At 38.6% G+C, this 18083-nt stretch overlaps 1 protein-coding gene across 2 annotated transcripts in view; it reads left to right on the top strand.

The window, feature by feature from the left end:
* Positions 1–14819, top strand: part of SLC9A9 (solute carrier family 9 member A9) — a 170984-nt gene extending 156165 nt beyond the window's left edge. For both annotated transcript variants that reach the window (XM_066556466.1, XM_066556465.1), the window contains exons 15-16: positions 13019–13124; positions 13627–14819. In XM_066556466.1, the coding sequence (XP_066412563.1) occupies positions 13019–13124; positions 13627–13848 (328 nt within the window). In that variant the 3' untranslated portion in view covers positions 13849–14819. The remainder of the gene's footprint in view (positions 1–13018; positions 13125–13626) is intronic.
* Positions 14820–18083: the final 3264 nt, after the last annotated feature.

Below are 18083 nucleotides of genomic sequence, written 5' to 3'. Positions count from 1 at the left end.
ACTGGGTAAAAGGGTAATGAAAGAAAACAGAATGAAAACAAACAAACAAAAACCCCCAAATGTTAGTTATTTCTTAGGGTTTGGGTTTTTACTTTTTCTAGTTTTAATTTTGATCTTTAATGGTGAATTGGCACCATTTTAATTGTAAATATCTTTTTATACTTAACATTTGGGGTGAGGTATGACAGTGATTGTGTGTATAAACATGATAGAAAACTCCTGCATGATATTAATGAAAAATCATCAGCTTACTTTTTTATTATTACTTCTATACTCTTTGTTCTCAGAACAATCAGTAACAAACTATAGGCTCTGCTGTGCTCAACACTGCACAAATACCCTACAGGATAGCAACCTGCAAGACATAACACCATACAGAGATACAGGTAATTTCTTTCTGTACCGCTCTCTATCATGTAGTATATTTTTAATATAATATTATAATACTTTAAGAAACTCAAACTAGTTAAAGCTTTTCTGAAGTATTTGTCTAAGAAAACTCAGTGGAGAGGGACAACACAAAGAATGTGCTGTTTGGAAAATGTAATATGCAGATAATGTAATGTGCTAAGATGATGACAAACAGAGGTAGAAGGACAATTCTTAATCCTGAGTAAGAGAGGAACAATGGGGTGGGAGTTATCTGTGAAAATTATGCCAAGCAAAAACCCAGGGAAAAAGATAAGAAACAGTGAAAAGGAAAAAGAAACAAAAAGGGAGGACAAACTGTGTACATGAACCCCCTGGGATTAAGAATGACAAATCATCACCAAGTCTCAAATCTAGGGCATAAGGCAACAACTCCTTAGCAGGACTCACTCTTAGTAACAGCAGCACACCTAAAGGCTTTACTCTTCTAAAGCTGCAGGGTTTCAACTCCAAAAGATGGAAAATATCTCTACTGTTTTCATTTGGCATGCAATATACACAATGGTACAAACCAATGTTTATCCACAAAGGCTATTTTTTCCTTTAAAACTATTTTGCTCAGGTTTGAGTGATCAGTGCACATACTGCTACTTTTTCTATCCCCCTGCCCACTGAGGGCTTTGCTCAGCTGCCAACTCTCCAGCCAAACATCAGGAGTCAGTACAATATGACAAGCTGATGAGCCTCCTCTCCTAACCCCTTCATCTAGCTTGCTTAGCAGAGGGTCAGAATCTTCCAGTTGCAAAACTCATCCAATTATGCTGTTCCTTATACCATGAAAAGTGAGAGGTGATAACAAGGGACAAGCACAAATGCACATGTACAATGGTTTATCTTGGCATCTAAAAGACAAGGATCATTAGGGCAGGTTTAGAACTGGAGGAGGGAGGAAAGTGAATCACAAGTGTATTCCAAAACAATCATCACTTAAAAACCTTACCAAAAAACATTCAAAATGGAAATGTTTATATGAGTTCAAATAGCTAAAAGCTATTTGAACTCATATAAAGCATTACACTGCCAATAAGAAAATCAAACTAATATTAGTACTGGTATTGTGTATTTGAATTTTCTGCCCTTTGCTAGGCTGCCCCGTAATGTTATCACACACACACACAGAGGGATCAACTATGCCTTAACTGAAAGTCAAACCCTGCAGGTACCAACCATGCAATATTGAGTAAACCAGAATGAGTTGATACAGCAGAGGCACAGATGCTACCTGGGAGCTGGGACCTGCCAGTCTCAATTCCTGAAGGAAACTGCAGAGTATTTTCTATACACTGCTGAAGTGAGGAACAGAACATGAAGTGCATGTAGCTCAGCAGGTTATGGCCAAAGATTGAATGAGTTCTCTCAAGTTCCTCAGTGACAGAGCTGAGATGCAGGCCAATAAAACAACCTGACACACACAATCTCAAAATGATGATAGGTCTGTTCTGAGTTCCATCTCATCTTTACACAAGCACAGAAGGCTGATTTAACCATTCAGACAATGTTGCTGCAGCCATAAAAGATAATCTGCCGTCATCTTTTCTTACAGGTTAAAAATTCTTCTGCTTGCCTCTCAATATGATGTTTTAAGAGTTTCCTTGTCAAAACTGTGAGGTCAAAAGAGTGCTCTACTATTAAGTGTTTCTGCATCTTAAATTTCTTCCACTTCATGTGTCACAGGCTCCTTTCAGTTTGTTTACCTGAGAAGGTTCACAGGACAATGCCTCAGTGCCCCAGAGTGACAGGAGAGGAAACCTGCACGTCTCAGGCACTTCTCATGTGTCAGAGTGCTTTACTCTAAGTGACAATCAGCATGATAAGGAGAAAAACAACTAGAAATAAGAAAATCAAAGAGGGAATGATACAGAGAGGGCATAATATTTTATAGTAACTGATGTTCACAAACACATTCAAAGCCCTCTGTTGCCAAGACTGGGGCCTGAGGCACACACCTTATATTTGCTCTTCTCTTTCTAAATGCCCTTTCTAAGATGACCCAAGCTGGCTAAACAGGAAATTAATTTCTTATCTGTCTTCAAATGCATACTATTCCCTTTTGTCTCTCTCAAATAATGATATCCCGTGAGGCAGGGTACCTTATGTGCCTTACTTAGAACTACACGTATAGATTTGACTTGCTACTTCAACCTTGTCCAGCCAAACAGTTCTTATCGAAGACAGATACTGGTCTAATCTGACACAATTGGCTTTTGTTAAAAACACATTGCATTTTATCCAATTTTCCATGTAACTCCATGTCCTTGAACTACCCTTTTCCTTCAAGAGGGGTTCAAAGACTTTGTTTGATACTGAGGTCAGACATACATAGCCATCCTCAATCCAAAATATTTACAAATCTCTGTCCTTGACTACTACCATAAGTCAGACAAAGCTGTATTAAATGTGATGGTCGAATTTTTTTCAACTGAAAAATCAGCTTTCAACTGAATGAAAAAGCCCTTGGAAAATCTTTGACTTTTCATTGAATTGTCTGACATCTAAACCCAGAATTATTTCCTACTGAGAAATCAGAGATATTTCTATTATAAATTATAATTTAATGTCTTGCAGAAATTTAGTTCAAATCCTTCACTAATCAGCTTACCTGAGAGCGAGCCAAGAACTACTATGAAAGAATCTGGAACCAAAAAAAGTTACTAGAGTGAAATCTGAGCAGCAAACTCAAAGTTTTTGGTATCCACTCTGGATTAGGAGTTAGCACAGGACTTGTCAAAGATGGGAAAGAAAAACAGTGATCTCAATAAATGTGTTTCTTAACCAAATCATGTTCATAGAATAGCTACACCTGCTCATGCATAATAATGGTGGCTTTTGTACTATGAACAGCTCATGGCTAAAACCCTGACAAGTGACCTCTCCCTTTGAAATAAAACACAGAATGAGAAAACTTCATGCTCATCCATGCTGTACTGTACTTTCCCCACCCCTATCACAGTCTGTGTTTGTGTCAGGGGCAGCACCAGTATATGTGTGTGTGTGCACAGTGCACTGGCAATCAACACAAGGGACTGATGCCAGCCACAGAAGTCACTTTTCACACTTGCAGAAATCTGTCTTGTTCCCACCTATGTCCTGCCCCACGTTTCTCCAGCTTTGCCCATCACATCTCACTGTCCCCACTCACAGTGTGCCAGCATTCACAGGCTCACAGGAAAGCCTCAGGCCCTCTCAAGACAACTGTCCTGCTCCAGACTAGTGCAGGGACAGGAGCAGGGAGATGAGCCATCCTGGCTGCAGATCTGGCATTTGCTTCTCCTATTTCTGATTTGTATTTGATCACTGCCAATCAAAAGGCAATTTGATCTCTTAATATGTATCCTCTGTTCTGTTATTTTAATCTGGCACTGTTCATAAAGTATTCTGGTTTATGTATTCAGAATTTTAAACTAATATTAGAATAAATACCTCATATTTCTTTCCATGATCACTAACCTATTTTATTCTTAGATATGAGCCATAATTAATTATCCTCATTTGTTCTTTGCACTAGAATTTCCATATCTCTTAGGGAACATTATTTTGTGAGGGCTTTCTAGCGGGTCTTTCTCTGTATTAAAATATCCTTACAACAGCAAAGATCTGGCTTGCCAGAAGGCTGCTTTCTTTGGATCACAGCAAAACCTATTCCTGGGCAATGTGTCTTCACATCTTCAACACTGAGCCCTCCCCTTCTTAATGTGCTTTCTTTACAAACCTATTAGAGAGCTCCAACTTCACCCAACTAGCTACTTGTGCCTATAACATGGGTTACACATTGGAAAAAGCTGCTGGAGAATCTGAACACAGTCCTTGGACCAATCTGCTCACAGGAGTAGAGATTTTCAGAGGATGTATTAAAATAAAGTCTTGTATTAGCAGGACTCTACAAAAGTTGTTCTGCTCTCAGCTCAGCACAGGAGATGTAAGGACTATTTATTTTAAGCCAGTCCCAGCACTTCTTCCTCATTACCCATCTTCCCAGAGGTACAGCATGCTACTGAGTAAAATACCCTTCTGCAAAATGCTAAACCATGTCCTGATCTTGCCACACAGCTTTTGAATCTACTTCCATATCCGGAATGAGCATGGTTTCTCACAATCACACAACAAGCAATGCTACATTTCCATGAGTACACTGTAAGTTATGCAGGTGCTGTCAGCTGGCTCAAGGGCTTCACCCAGCACAGCTCACGTTGGGATCCTGCTTTTACATTCCATAGGGACACACAGAGCCCTGAGTACAAGTTCTGTTTGTACACTCAAACTGGTCTAAGAGAGAAGCACTCCAGTCTATCCTCACCACTGTACCAAACAGTCTCCAAAAAGCTTTCTCAGAATTTTCATTTTCCTTGGATCTACTGTTCTCCTCAGACATGACACCAACCTCGTGTTTTATTCTTTATACCTGTCTTCTGACAAAGAAAGAGAGATTCTGTTACCTTTATACAGATTTTCTTTTCTAAAATATATAGTGAAGGATCACTTTTGTTTCTATTTTTTTAGAATCTTTACAAAAACAAGCAAGCATCAGAATAAAAGAGATATTGTTCCTCCAAGCCTTCTTCCACATTTGTTGCTTGTCCTTCTACTAAATTCTGCAAGAAAAGAAGTTCTTTACAGGATTTTTCTCATAAGGGGTCGTATTTCCCTTTCAAGTTGTACCTTTAAAACTCTGAGAGCTTTCTTTGACTCATGGCAATGCAGAAGCTGGAGATTTCTCAAAAACCCTCTCCACAGATCTGTGAACTATTTTAACTATTATAATGCTGCTATATCTCATGCATTTGATTAAATATCTCATCTGACTTCCTGAAAAATGCCAAATAATTCTTTTTTTAATTTGAACATAATTTTGGTGCATTGGCTTTAGCTCTCCATCACCAGAGGCCTGTAGCAAGACTATTAGTCCAGCTGTTGCAAAGTTCTAGCAGCCATTTCCTTGCCTTGCTCTCACTGCAGTATTGTAGTTTGAGCAGAATGCTGCCCATTGGTTTGGAAACTCTTGCTCACATTATTCTCTTGTTACCCTCTACTTCCATCATCCTCCTGCTCCCAAGGTTCTCCTTTTACAGGGTAGAGACGCTACAACCACTGCTATCCTCAGGAGCTGTCTTGGTGCAGATTCATTTTACCTGACATCATTTATTGATGAAAGGTTTCTGAAAGCTTTCACTTGATTTGAATCAGACCTTCTCTCTTCTCCTCTGTGATATTGAAGTAATTTACTTGATCAAAACCAATTTGTTCTTATACTTCACTGCATTTAATTTTTAAGGTTTATTCTCCCTGCACTCTGCAAATGATTAGATTTGTGGTGCCACTGGTATTAAACTGTCATCAGCACAGGGTGTAACCACTGCCAGTCCACATTCTTCACACATCTGCTTTCTGGAATACTGCTCTGCCAGATGGTGATGCCAAGGACAATCTCACGAAACAATCTTCCACACAGAGTGCAGAAGGCCCTGCTAACTTGCCTGTGCTTCTAAATTAGTTCCCTCTGCCAGCACCAGGGTTCAAGTGTTTTATACAAAAGCTGCACTTCAAGTGAAGAGCTTCAAAGTGATCTCACCTGGCAGCTGGCACCAGAGCCTTGCTAAGGCTTTAAGGGCCTGTGCACAGCCAGGTCACAACAGAGTTCATCCTTTCTAATGCAATAATTAATCTTACTCATACCAATGGTATCTCCAGTTCTGTAATATGTTAAATGTACCATATGCAGAAGTTCCTCTTCTGCAGGAAAATAAACCCTATTGCCAAGCTACAGGCAGAGCAGTTTTGGAATGTCCTGAGAAATTTCTATGCCTTAAAAGATGCCAGGAAATCCTTTTAAATTTTCCAAGGTCAAATTTCTTTTTATGAATCCCATGTTTGCTCAGGTTCTCACTAGCTAAACATTTAAGTTTTTGCTGGGTTTGGTGCCATACTTACTACACAGAAATGTATATGCTTTTTATCTTTCTTTTTCTTCTAGATGTATTTAATGTAGTGCTTTCTAATTATGAAAATGGATGCCTTCTATACACTCCTAGTTTCCTTGGTATGGAGGACATTGTGTTTGATTTCTTATATTTTGCCTTAGGAATTCTATATTCTCCTGTTCTGGTGTGAGATTCATTTCACCAAGTTGTACATACTTAATTATTAGGCATCTACATCTAAATGAATTGTTTAGACTGTTTTACAGTCAAGAAAGGGAAAGAAACTCATCCTAATCTCAATTCATTCCAATTATGACTGACTCCTTCAGTGCTGGAGTTAACAGTCTTGGATTTGGCCATTTCTCTTTGCTGATGAAAAAGTAAGACTGGCAGGTTAGATGTCTGCCTGATATCCTGCTGAAAGGTGTCTGAAAAGAGGGGATACCAATGATGCCAACTTAACATCACACACATTTTTCAGAATGTCCTGAACACCAATGTGATTTGTGCAGCAGCCTTACCTATTCCCTGTGTCTAGCTGACCCTTATGCATCTCTGGTGGTGCTGTTTAGTTGATTGTAAGTTTTTTGGTATTTTTCATTTGTTTGGCATTCTGATTTTGGTGGTGGGGGTGGTAGCGCTTGTTTTGTTTGGGGAGGGTTGGGAGGCTATTTTGAGGGGCAGTTGCTAGTTTTTTGTCAGAAGAAGACAAAAAAAGACAAGTAATATTTTCTTGTTACTATACAACTGATGGCAGGGAAAGTTTTTCTTCTATTCTTTATCTGCCTCATGCAGCCTGCATTTTCCAAACTTTTCTAATGTTAATTTGTCTCTTCATATATGCTTTTTTAATCCTATATGAGTATTTTTCCATCCTTTGCATGTTCTATCCTTACATTTTCAAGAGTAGCTGCATTACCACTCATCAGTTACATAAGCAGGTTTCCATTTAGGTCTCTGATTTTTACTTACGTGGAGGCGTTTATATTCAGGATATAATAGACTTCAAATAACTTGAGTAAGATGTCTCAGTTTTCTGCTCTGCCTCAGGGAGCTATCAACTAAGACTGTGGTCTGCAAACACCCCAGACATTTTACTCAGCACACATAAGAGAACAAGCCACTTCTCAGTCTGCAGCTACTTATAGATAAAAAGATGTGACTAAGATCAGTTCCACTAACTTCCTCCATTTTGCCCACATCTCTGCAATGCTTCCAGTTTCAAAGTTGAAAACAGCAAATTTTTAGCCCTATTCTGCAAAAAGGCCAGAGTTAATTCTTAGGGTCTGACATTACATCTGGATCTGGAATTTAAGTCAGACAGACTTTCCCATAAATACACATTGAACCAGATTTTATTAATACTGATTTTCATTACTCTCTGTTTTTTCAGACATGAGAAAAACAAAGACAGAAAGAATGAATCTTTTTAAAAAAGAGACCTGATGATTTGACTTTGCAGAGCTACAGTATTATTCTTTTATCCTCAATTGTTTAGCATTTTAAATTACAACAGTAGTAGACTTTTAAATTTTTTTAAACCACTCCTTCAAAAGATTTTAAAAAGTCACAAAGAACTAAAACAGAATTTGCTAGTAACAGCTCTAAGTTAAAATTAAAATATAATTTATACCCGATTCAGTGATTCCTCCTCAGCTTTCTCCACAGTGCAGATTAACTTATCTTTACATGTTAAATCACCACAGATCTCACAGGTTTTTCAAACACACATGTGTTATTCTAACAATTACATCCAAAATAACCATTACCCAATTGTTCAACTACTCTATAGTGATAACTCCCCATCCTCTACAAACTCCATGGTACAAGAGCATGTAGAGCATCCTCTCTTGCAAGAGCCAGGAGGAGAGCTCCCCTAAAACCCCTCCCCTCCTCTGGGGCATGTTAATCTGCTGTACATGCCCTGCAGATCTGGCCATGCCTCTGTGCCTCCCCAAGTCAGTCCTGCACACAGGCCGTGCTCTACAGCACCACAAGAATCTCAGTCAGCTGGTGGCAGGAGCCAGCCACGTGCACAGCTCAGCCACAGAAAGGTTTCATGGTTTGCCTGCTCCCTGTCAAACACTACCAAAATGGAAATGTTTGCTCTTTAGGCTAACATGTAATTTATAGCAAATCATCCTTTAAAAAAACCCCACACAAACTGAATTCTAACAAAGAGCAAAATGCGAGTTCTCTTTATTACAGAAATATTGAAAAAATAGAAGTGACATCTTTACTTTCATACCTTTTTTCATTATATTTCTTCATAAACACAACAAAAGTAGTATTAATACAACTCATAAGTAATCTACAAATTGAGACTCCAAAATATTCACCAAAAGGACACTAAAACAAAAAGCTGCAAAGCTTAAGAAATCTTAAAAACATCGCACAAAGGATGAATTTGGGGAGTGGTGCCATTAATTCTAGAGATTCATGCCTGCAGCAGAAATATAGCACCTAGCAGCAGAACACCAAACACCATACGCAACAAATGTGCGCGTACAGCAGTCTGATGTAAGAAAACATCCTCTGAAAAATTGTTTTATGTAATTTTGATTAGTAGCACAAGAATTCCTATACTTGGGTGCTTTTTAATAGTAAATAAAGTGTGAGCATATTTTCCTTTGAGGAGGATGGGACTGTCTTCAGTTACAGAGCCCCCATTGTGTGATGAGGCAAAAGGCAAACCACCTTTGGGGCCAAATGCAGGCCTTTGCAGAGCTGCCACGTGTATTTCACCTGGGACCACAGCTGCTGCTTTGCTGAGGGGGTGGGTGGGTGGGGTGCTTGGGTTTGCTATTCTGTGTTGTTGTGTTGGGTTTACTGGGGGGCAGGTGTCCCCCCCAGCAAGTTATTTCTCTCTTACTAGGATATTTTTCATAGCAGAGCTAGGATTAGGACTGGACTACGACTTCCTTTTGTTGCTCCTCCAACAGAAGGAAAGTGAACTCTGAAGTCCAAGTCTAAACAGCCACAACATTTCTGGCAGAATATCTTTCTCTATTTGAACATGCTAATCCCTTTTTACCAAAAAATAGTGATTTCCACCAATATCCTCAAAATCTGACAGAACATGTCAATTAAACAGTGTGGTCACAGAAGTTTTTAAGTTCTGATTGTTCATCCTAATATTAAGTCACAACTTTTCTTTACACCTTCAGTTTTTCTGTATGATAGAAAAGCTAAACATTCTGCAATATGGCTGATGGCAGTAGCATTTCTCATCAGATTTACCTGGGACTTCTCACTTAAAAATGTTCTTTCAGGTTACCTGTATCTTTGTGAAGCAGGAGCTACACAGGAGGAGGATTTCAATAATAGATATTTGTTTCAGACAATGTTAAAAAAAAAAATCACAATTCCATGGTTTGATTCCTGATAAATCTTCATGAAATTATTTTTAAATACATTGCACTTAGAGCAAAGAGGACATCAGATCAGTCAAACTCAGAATAGACAGAAGCTGAACCAGGACTGAGGAAACAGATTTAGATATTGAGCCTGGTTTCAGTGAGACAGAAAGGGAGAACTGTGTCTGACAAGACTGAAACTGCCTGGGCAGTTTCAAACAGCAATGAGGCAAACTAGAGTAAACATTTCTGGGTATGTGAACTGAGAGTGGAAGCCAGAGATCAATGGGAAATGGGTATTTGATTATAAAAGCAGGGCATGGTAACATTCCTGCATTACATATGGATTAAAATCCTCTGCACGTGCCTACACTGGCACCCTTAATCCAGTTTCAAAGCTCAGCAGTCGCCACCTTTCCAATATTAATGTCATTCTTTAATTCAGGCAGCACTGTGGCACAGCCGTGGGGTGGGCTGTGTGCCCAGGGAGGGCTGCAGTGCAAAGCAGCTCTGCCCTGCTCTCTTCTCTCATCCCTGAATGGGGCAGGCACAAATTTGGTCTGACTGTAATTTCCCAGTTATGCCAAGAGGTTTGCACTTCGTTTTTCCAAATTTTTAAAGCAGCCTTGGTGCAACATCTACCTTTTTCTATTACATTATTTAAATTACATCTCCCTGGAGATGCAACCAGAGCAGCTGGAGTGTGATAAGGCTTCTTGCCAGCCTTAAAATGCTGTAGGACCCACATCTGACATGCTTTTGAAATGCCAGCACTGCACACAGATTTTTCTTCCTCTTTTATGCTGCCCTAAATGATGTGATTATGTCTGTAATACTATAAAGCAACTGTGTCAACTATAAAGAGGAAACATTTATGGCAGAGGTTATTAAAACAATGAAAAATAGGCCAGGGCAATTTAAGTTCCTTGAGTGGGCTGAATAATAACTAGTTAAATAAGGAACAAAGATAAATAATTTATTACAGAATCAACACAACAAGCACAAGAAAATTGCATTCACTTTAAACTGCATCTCAAGAGGCTTCAGAGCAGAAGCACAGACAGCACACAATGAATGTGTGAGAGCAAATGCAAAATGAAGGGGATTTAGAGAACCTGTTGCAAAATGGAATAATCACAACTTCAGAATATCCACGTACATAAACGCCAGCCAGTCAAACACACCAGACAAAAGTTTATGCTAAGAGCAGGAGTGGCTCAAGGGACTGAAGATTGCTGTGGTGGCTGGGCAGATTGTCTGCTTCAGCACACAGCCCCTCCTGCTCTGTGTGGTCAAGGCTCTGTGCTAGCATGGGCAAAACAGAACTCTAAAAATGAGTGGGATAAATGCTCATTAGGAAATTATAAGGCTGCTTACAAGGCCTAGCTCAGACATCACTGGATTAAGAAAGGTAGAGTAATTCTCATCTTCAATTACTTATTCTGGAAAAGAATGAAAGGACAGAGCAGACAGAACGCACTATAATCAAATGCAACTTCCTCTAAAAGCCTGTACTTTTTACACTCAGTCTGACAACTCAGTTCAAACAATTCAGGATGTTTGTAATAACAAAGCAAATATTCCCAAAGATTAAAAACCTAGAATGAGGCTTGTATTTCCATTTTTGGCCTTTTAATTAGGTTTTTCTGAAGTGCTGAAAACCAAGCAAGTCTAATTAATGGCTTTCATACTTTGCTTTTTAATAATAGCTCTTAACAGCCTAGCAGTTTGGAGGTTTCAGATCAAATTGGGAATGGATCAGAAAAGATTGTTTGGCTTGATTTTACTCTAACAGAAGTGAGACAAATCTAAACTTTCCCTACTCAATTAGATCTCATGAGATACTCACCTTGATCATGGTTCTGATAAGAATTTATATTAAGATCTCACCATCTTTTCTGAAGTAGACTTAATTTTTCACACAAACTCAGTATATGACCTTGGGTGAAAAAATCACCCAATCTGCTGACTTAACTTTTAAAAATAAATAGAAAGCAACTTAACTTTTAAAAATAAATACAAAATGTGCACATAAAAACACCACTATAAAACAATTTCCATGTCTGCAGCATATAGGACATATAAAATTATTTAGCCTTGCAATTTTTAACTGAGGTTAGAAGCATATTTTACATCTCTTCAGGATAAAGAATTTGTGCTTTGTGTGTAAAGCAGTGATACCATAAACAGCCAACAGTGAAAGAAAAGGAGGCACTTGTGTGGATAGGCCCAAGACTCAGTGTTCCTTCCTGAGTATTTCTACAATATTGCTGCAGAACCTGAATCACTATTATTATATTTGTTCCTTTCCTGTTTAAGGAGGCAGGGAGAAAGACTGGGGAAGATGGCACAAGTAAGAAAGCAAGAGAAGGAGCAGGGGAGAGAAAGTGGGATGACAAATCAATAAAGTAAATTTTCCCTAGCAGCAAAAATAGCTGACAGATCTGCTTCCCAAAGAACACTGGAAATTACTTTGTGAGTAAAAGTGGCAGAGAAGATAAGGCAACTTGAAGGACTCATGGGAGAGCTGCTATTGACAGACATGCAGATGATGTAATCGCTCAAGATGAGCAGGTTTTTCTTTTATCTCAATAAAGCACTTCTGGAAAAAGATTGGAAAGGCAGGTATGAGACAATAGCATAAAGCCTGTTCCTAACTTACATAATTTTATGTAGAGAAGAGTTGATGTATGAAGTGGAAAAGAAATGCATTGAATGCTGAAGATTAGGTATTACAGAGAACAACTTACACTCCCAGTGATAAAGGAATTTAGTATTTGATGAAATATGTTTTGTCTGTTGAAGAAATATATTGATTTTACAAAAGGCTAAACATAGGTGTTTAAGAAAACATTTGCTACTGTTCTTATATAAAATAGCTGATAGAATGGCATCTTAAATTGTCCTGTTTACTCTTCTGTGTCTTGCTCCAAGTGTGATTTTTTTATGCAATTTGATCAGGAGACAATCTAGTATACACTTCCTGTGTTTCAGCTCCTGCTGCATTATGTATGCCATGACATTCCCTTCAGCCATTCTGGTACCCTTTCAAGACAGCTTTTGAGCATCAAATGGTTTGAGTTTTGGGGGAGTTTTCAGGTTGTTTTTTTCCTTTTACTGAAAAACATTCGACAATACTGATGACAGGTGAATGTATGCAGTAATGGGGAAGGTGGGGGGTATAAAGAGATAGTATTTTATATACTTCTGTTTAGTTAGATGATTTTCTTGTGCTTTACAATTAAATTTCTTAGTGCAATAGAACAGCATGTTGCCACCAGTGTGTCTATTGCAAATATCCTTTAACAAACCTCACAGATATCTAAAGCCTCTCCTAACCCACGCTGGGCCACCTCTCACATCGACATTGCCTGAATGGTGCAACCCTGTTGCCAGGATTCTGACCAGCCCCAGGGCATATGGGGTAAGTACCCAGCTTGGTTCATTGTCTTCGAGGTGTTAGCCAAAACCTGCCACTTTGCATTGATCACTTCAGTACAGTCCCTTCTCTAAAACTTTTTACTTTTAATGCTAAGCACTATACAATTTCTTCAGTTGTGAAGACAACAAGGTACATTTTCATGAATGGCCACTAAATCTGTGAGCTTCAAATGTGAGTGATATATTCTAAATAATTCATCCAGATGCTGAAAGTATTGGCCTACCCATCAGCAATATTTAAGCACTGAAATTATCTAAAACATCTGAAGGGTAGGTTGTGTTTCTCAACACTGCCTGCAAACAGAACATGGTGAGCAACTATTGGCTTTAATCAACAAGATGGTAAAAGAACACCTGAAAAAATAAGCATGTAATGAAACAAAATGAAAGTGAAATTGCATCAGAGTTCTTGTTCATTTAAGCTTTAACAAAAATCTCCCTCAAGAGCCTCTCTTCCACAGATCTTTTTCTTTGTTTCAATACAGGACCAACTGAAGGATGGAGACACAGTTTATATCATCAATAATGATGAATTGACTGAAAACTATGAATCATCTGCTCACATAGCAGTGCCAGCACAGGACAGCACAGCCTCCACCCAGGCTACAGGCAAGGAAGATATTCAGGAAGGAGACCTAGGATTAGGAGGATACAAACTCCAGCTTCAACCCACTGCAGGTCAACCCCAGAAGAATTCATTGGCATGAGCAGTGTAATGTTAATCACAAGAAAGAAGATTAAAAAACAATGAAACAAAAGATCTTGTTATGTAAACAAGAGGTCAGAAAAAATTTACTAAGCACCAAAATCAAAGAAAATTTAGCAACTGCAAGTAACTGCCTGTTCCTCCCAGGAAAGGAGCTTCCTATCATATCCATATAACTACAACCATATGCAAGTTTTAGGACTGTAGCAGTTTTTAGGATAAAAGCATAGGGCAGCACCTGCCCACTGTAAATCCATTGCAGTAATGTTTTGTCTCAGCACTTGGCTGTACTCTGCCACTCACATGTACACAGGCCTTGGAATATTGCTTAGAGTCTTCAGTAAGTTGAATTGGAGAGAAATAACTTCCTAACATTCATGCTTATATGTTGACAGCTCTTTCCTACAGCTGATTCTGACAAGATCCACACATAACTACTCAGTAGGTATTATATTTATAAGGAAGAAGCAGAAGATTCCTTGTCCGAGGAGTTGTGATGTGAAAATGCTTAAAACATGCTTTGCAGCACCTCAGTCTTCATAGATAAAGCCTCATGCCCACAGATATATTCGTCCTGACATCCAGCCAAATATTCTCTTTCTAAAAGCACCTTATAGCCACAGAGGGCTTCTCTAGGCTTCCACAAACTGAACCCTGATAGTAGGAGACATGGAGGTGTACAAAATCAGCCACAAACGTCCTTCCTGGCAGCACTGAATGGGCACAACCACTGTTTAAAGCCAGTATAATTCCAAAAGGCATTTGTCCTTACAGCTTGGCAACATGCAGAGCTTAAATGGGGGGAAAGGGTTTTTTGTTTTGAAAGATAATTCTGAACTTTGATTTAATATACTTTGATTTAAGAACTCAAATGTTTTTTTGTTTTTTGGTTTTTTTACTGTTTAAGAAGAGTTGTTTCTAATCAAATATTTCTGCAAAACAATTATATCTTCAGACTGCCTGCTCCAAGGATTAATTTGTCTGTCTCTCTTCTTATACTGGGCACTGAGCGTTGTGCTAGAAATGAGGACTGTGGTGGTTAGAAACAAAAAGGGGGGGGGGGGGACCACACACCACACAAGAGAGAGGTATCAAAGTGTTCATTGTTCTGCATAAAGACAGTAAATGGATAACCAACTGCTCAGCCATAGATACAGCTGGCTGTCAAGTACTATGAGGCATTAGTACAGATAGCTTTGGCACACAGCAGAGCTGAGCAGTGCAAAACCAGGGACACAGCCAGGCTTCTGTTGTTAGAGCATGTGCCTTTTGGCACAGCACAAACTTCAACTAACTAGGCGTGATGATGTTCCTACTAAGAAAGTCAAAACATCAGGAGTTTTTAAGGAAGATCATCCTTAGTATACAAAGATACCAGGCAAGAAGAAATTTATCCAGAAGAATAAAAATCAAACTGTCTCTATTAATAGTTCTAAAGATGAATAGGTCTAAATTTCACCACAAATAAAACCTAAAATATAAATATAATCAAGTTTTAGTCATTCTTTTCCAGTGTAATTAGTTTCTGGCTATATGTGACTCTAGAACAACCATTTTAAGCATAAATTGGAACACAGTGGAGTTGGATATACTGTTACAAAAAATCAGAAGCTTAAACTGGCATTTCATTTTTTCCTAAACTCTAATCAAGAATCTTCAAAGGACCTTAATCCCCATATGGTTTAAAACAAATAATATTCAGGCATGATACGTTCTTCTAAGAACTATTGAATTTCCAGCTCCATGCTTTGCTTTGTTTAGCTGCCTGGGCTGGGAAAAGACATGCAGCAGCTTGCAAGGAGGGATGGAGAATGGGTAAGGAGGGAAGGTTTTGTCACCAAGTACTGGGAGACAGCAGAGAACAGAGGAAGGAGAAGCAGGCAGACACTGGAGTGAGGTGAAAATGTGACAACCCAGCAAGAAGCTCTTGGGGTAGGTGCTAAAACGAGCCTGATTTCAGCAGCCATTTTCTGGTTTCAGCCTCTGAAGTCCTGAGGGCGTGTCACCAGGCTAACTAACTTTCTTGGATTCCAGTCCTTAGATTACACTGGAAATCAATAAAGTGCTGTAGCACGACAAAGATGCAAAGCTGTTTTTCACAACTGCAACATGAACTGGAAATGACAAGTTCTTCAATAGTTTTGCTCTTAGATTCTACTCTGAAATGCATCCTGCAGCATACTGTACAGGGGCTTACTGATGGATTTATTCATTGTGCCTATGTCCAGGTCTCCCACATTTGTGCAATGATAAATGGAGAGCTCTGGGGTCTGAAATTCTCTGTTTATAAAAAAAGTCTGCAACAAATACTTTTCACACTGTTCTAGCCCTATGCCTTCAAGGGCTACTTTACCTGGTAGAGAAAGTCATCCCTTATGACAGACAAGCCATACTTCACATTCCACAGGTCAGATTTTTATGCTAAGACTACCAAAGAGGCTGAATCAGTGGTCCCAGCAGGAAGGGCATTTATCATCTGGGATCATGCTCAGCAACCAAAGTATCATTGGCTTTTAGGAAAATTAGCAATATGAGCTGCAGGAAAGCCTGAAGCTTCTGCTGAATGGCAATAAGAATCTCAATTGTCCATTACACTCATCATTTCTCCATTTTAAGATACTCTTTTCATGACACACAGCTCAAGAAAGTTACATTAGAATAAATGACATATTTGTATTCAAGAAAAAAATTACTGACAACTAGTAATTCTGCATGACTGTTTAAACAAAGTAATGAATGGTAAGAGAGGTCTTTAATGTAATTTACAGTTTATACACTGGAGATTTAAACTACTCAATATCACACAGTGTTTGACTGAATGTGCAAGTCACTCACTATAAATGTGAAGCTATTCCTTCTATCTGACTTAATCTAATAAAACACTGCTTGGAAAATAAAATGTAATATATATTGTCAAAAATGTAGTGACTACATATTCAGAATGAAGACCAAAATGTGAGGCAAGGTGGAAATCTGGAATACTGCTAAACCTTTCAGGTTTCAAAAGTAATAACTAGCATTTTATACAGAACTATCAAAAGCATTTTGCTAAGTTTGAAAGCAGTGGAAAAAATCCCAGCTACACAGCAGAGCCAGTCCAAAAAGACACTCCACTGAAAATATCAGATCATTCTGATAACTTTCACAGAGAAGTGCAATATTTGGTAACCTCACTGAAAACAGGGGCCATTGGAAGTGAACACTCATGTTCCTATGTTAAAAGCTTAAACTTTTCAATAGTAAGGACATAAAGGCTATCTCCAAACTGATGAACCCTGTGTATAACTTCAGCCAGGAAACTAATTGCCTTGAAGCCCTGAGAGCAGCTCACACCTTTTTCACCTGGCAACTTATTCAAGTGCTTTTCTGAGCTGGTCTCTTTCCTTTCTTCCTCTTATTTTGCTATCAGCCATCAGGAAATGCGAGTCCTGTAACACCCTGAGTGCTGTGTACATTTGGTACAACATAAATCCAGCAATATTCAGATCTGTATTTTAGATGCACGTGAGCATTGCACGTGTGCTTTTGAAATTCTTTGCTTTTACAGAGATTGGGAATTCCTAGGATACAAATATTAACTATAAACTTCAGAGAACCAAGACAACATCCTGAAAGCCACTGCAGGGATTGGAAAATACTACTTCCAACTCAGTATGTGTTGTGATTCTATACTTCTAAAGACAAAATTGGTTTTCCCCTACTTCCTTCTAGCAAAGTGGAAAATAGCCTTTATTGACATCTTAAAGCAAACCAGTTCTGAGCATTTTAAATAACTTAATACAAGGAAGCTCATCTCTGGCAATATAATCCCAGCAGACATGAGTTCTGCTTAGTGAACTGTAAAGAACTTGTAAAAATTTTATTTTAGAAACTGTATTTTAGAAAATATTTTAGAACTTGAAAATTCTCCAGTTGACCCAAATTTTCTAAGCAAATATTAATTTATCCCACAGCCCTGGTCCCTTAACCTATCAGTTTTCCAATCATGAAACCTCATCCTTCCTTGGGCTCAGCTCTTAGTTTTTGTGGTAGATGTTACTGTTCAGGAGAGTTAGACAAAACATGTTTCCTTGAATACTGGTTTATTGGTGTTTTGGGGTTTTTGCTCTTGGTAACCTGTACATTTTTTACATCATGATCACATAGCAGAGTGCAAGTTTCTGAACAATACAAAAGAAAACTTTGCCACTATAGTAATTATCTCTCCCTTTAGTCATGCCTTTTAAGTGATTAAAA

Source organism: Molothrus aeneus, chromosome 10, assembly GCF_037042795.1.
Source record: "Molothrus aeneus isolate 106 chromosome 10, BPBGC_Maene_1.0, whole genome shotgun sequence".
Taxonomy (NCBI): domain Eukaryota; kingdom Metazoa; phylum Chordata; class Aves; order Passeriformes; family Icteridae; genus Molothrus; species Molothrus aeneus.
The sequence above is the reverse complement of the archived record's forward strand: the minus strand, read 5'-3'. Positions and strand labels throughout refer to the sequence as shown.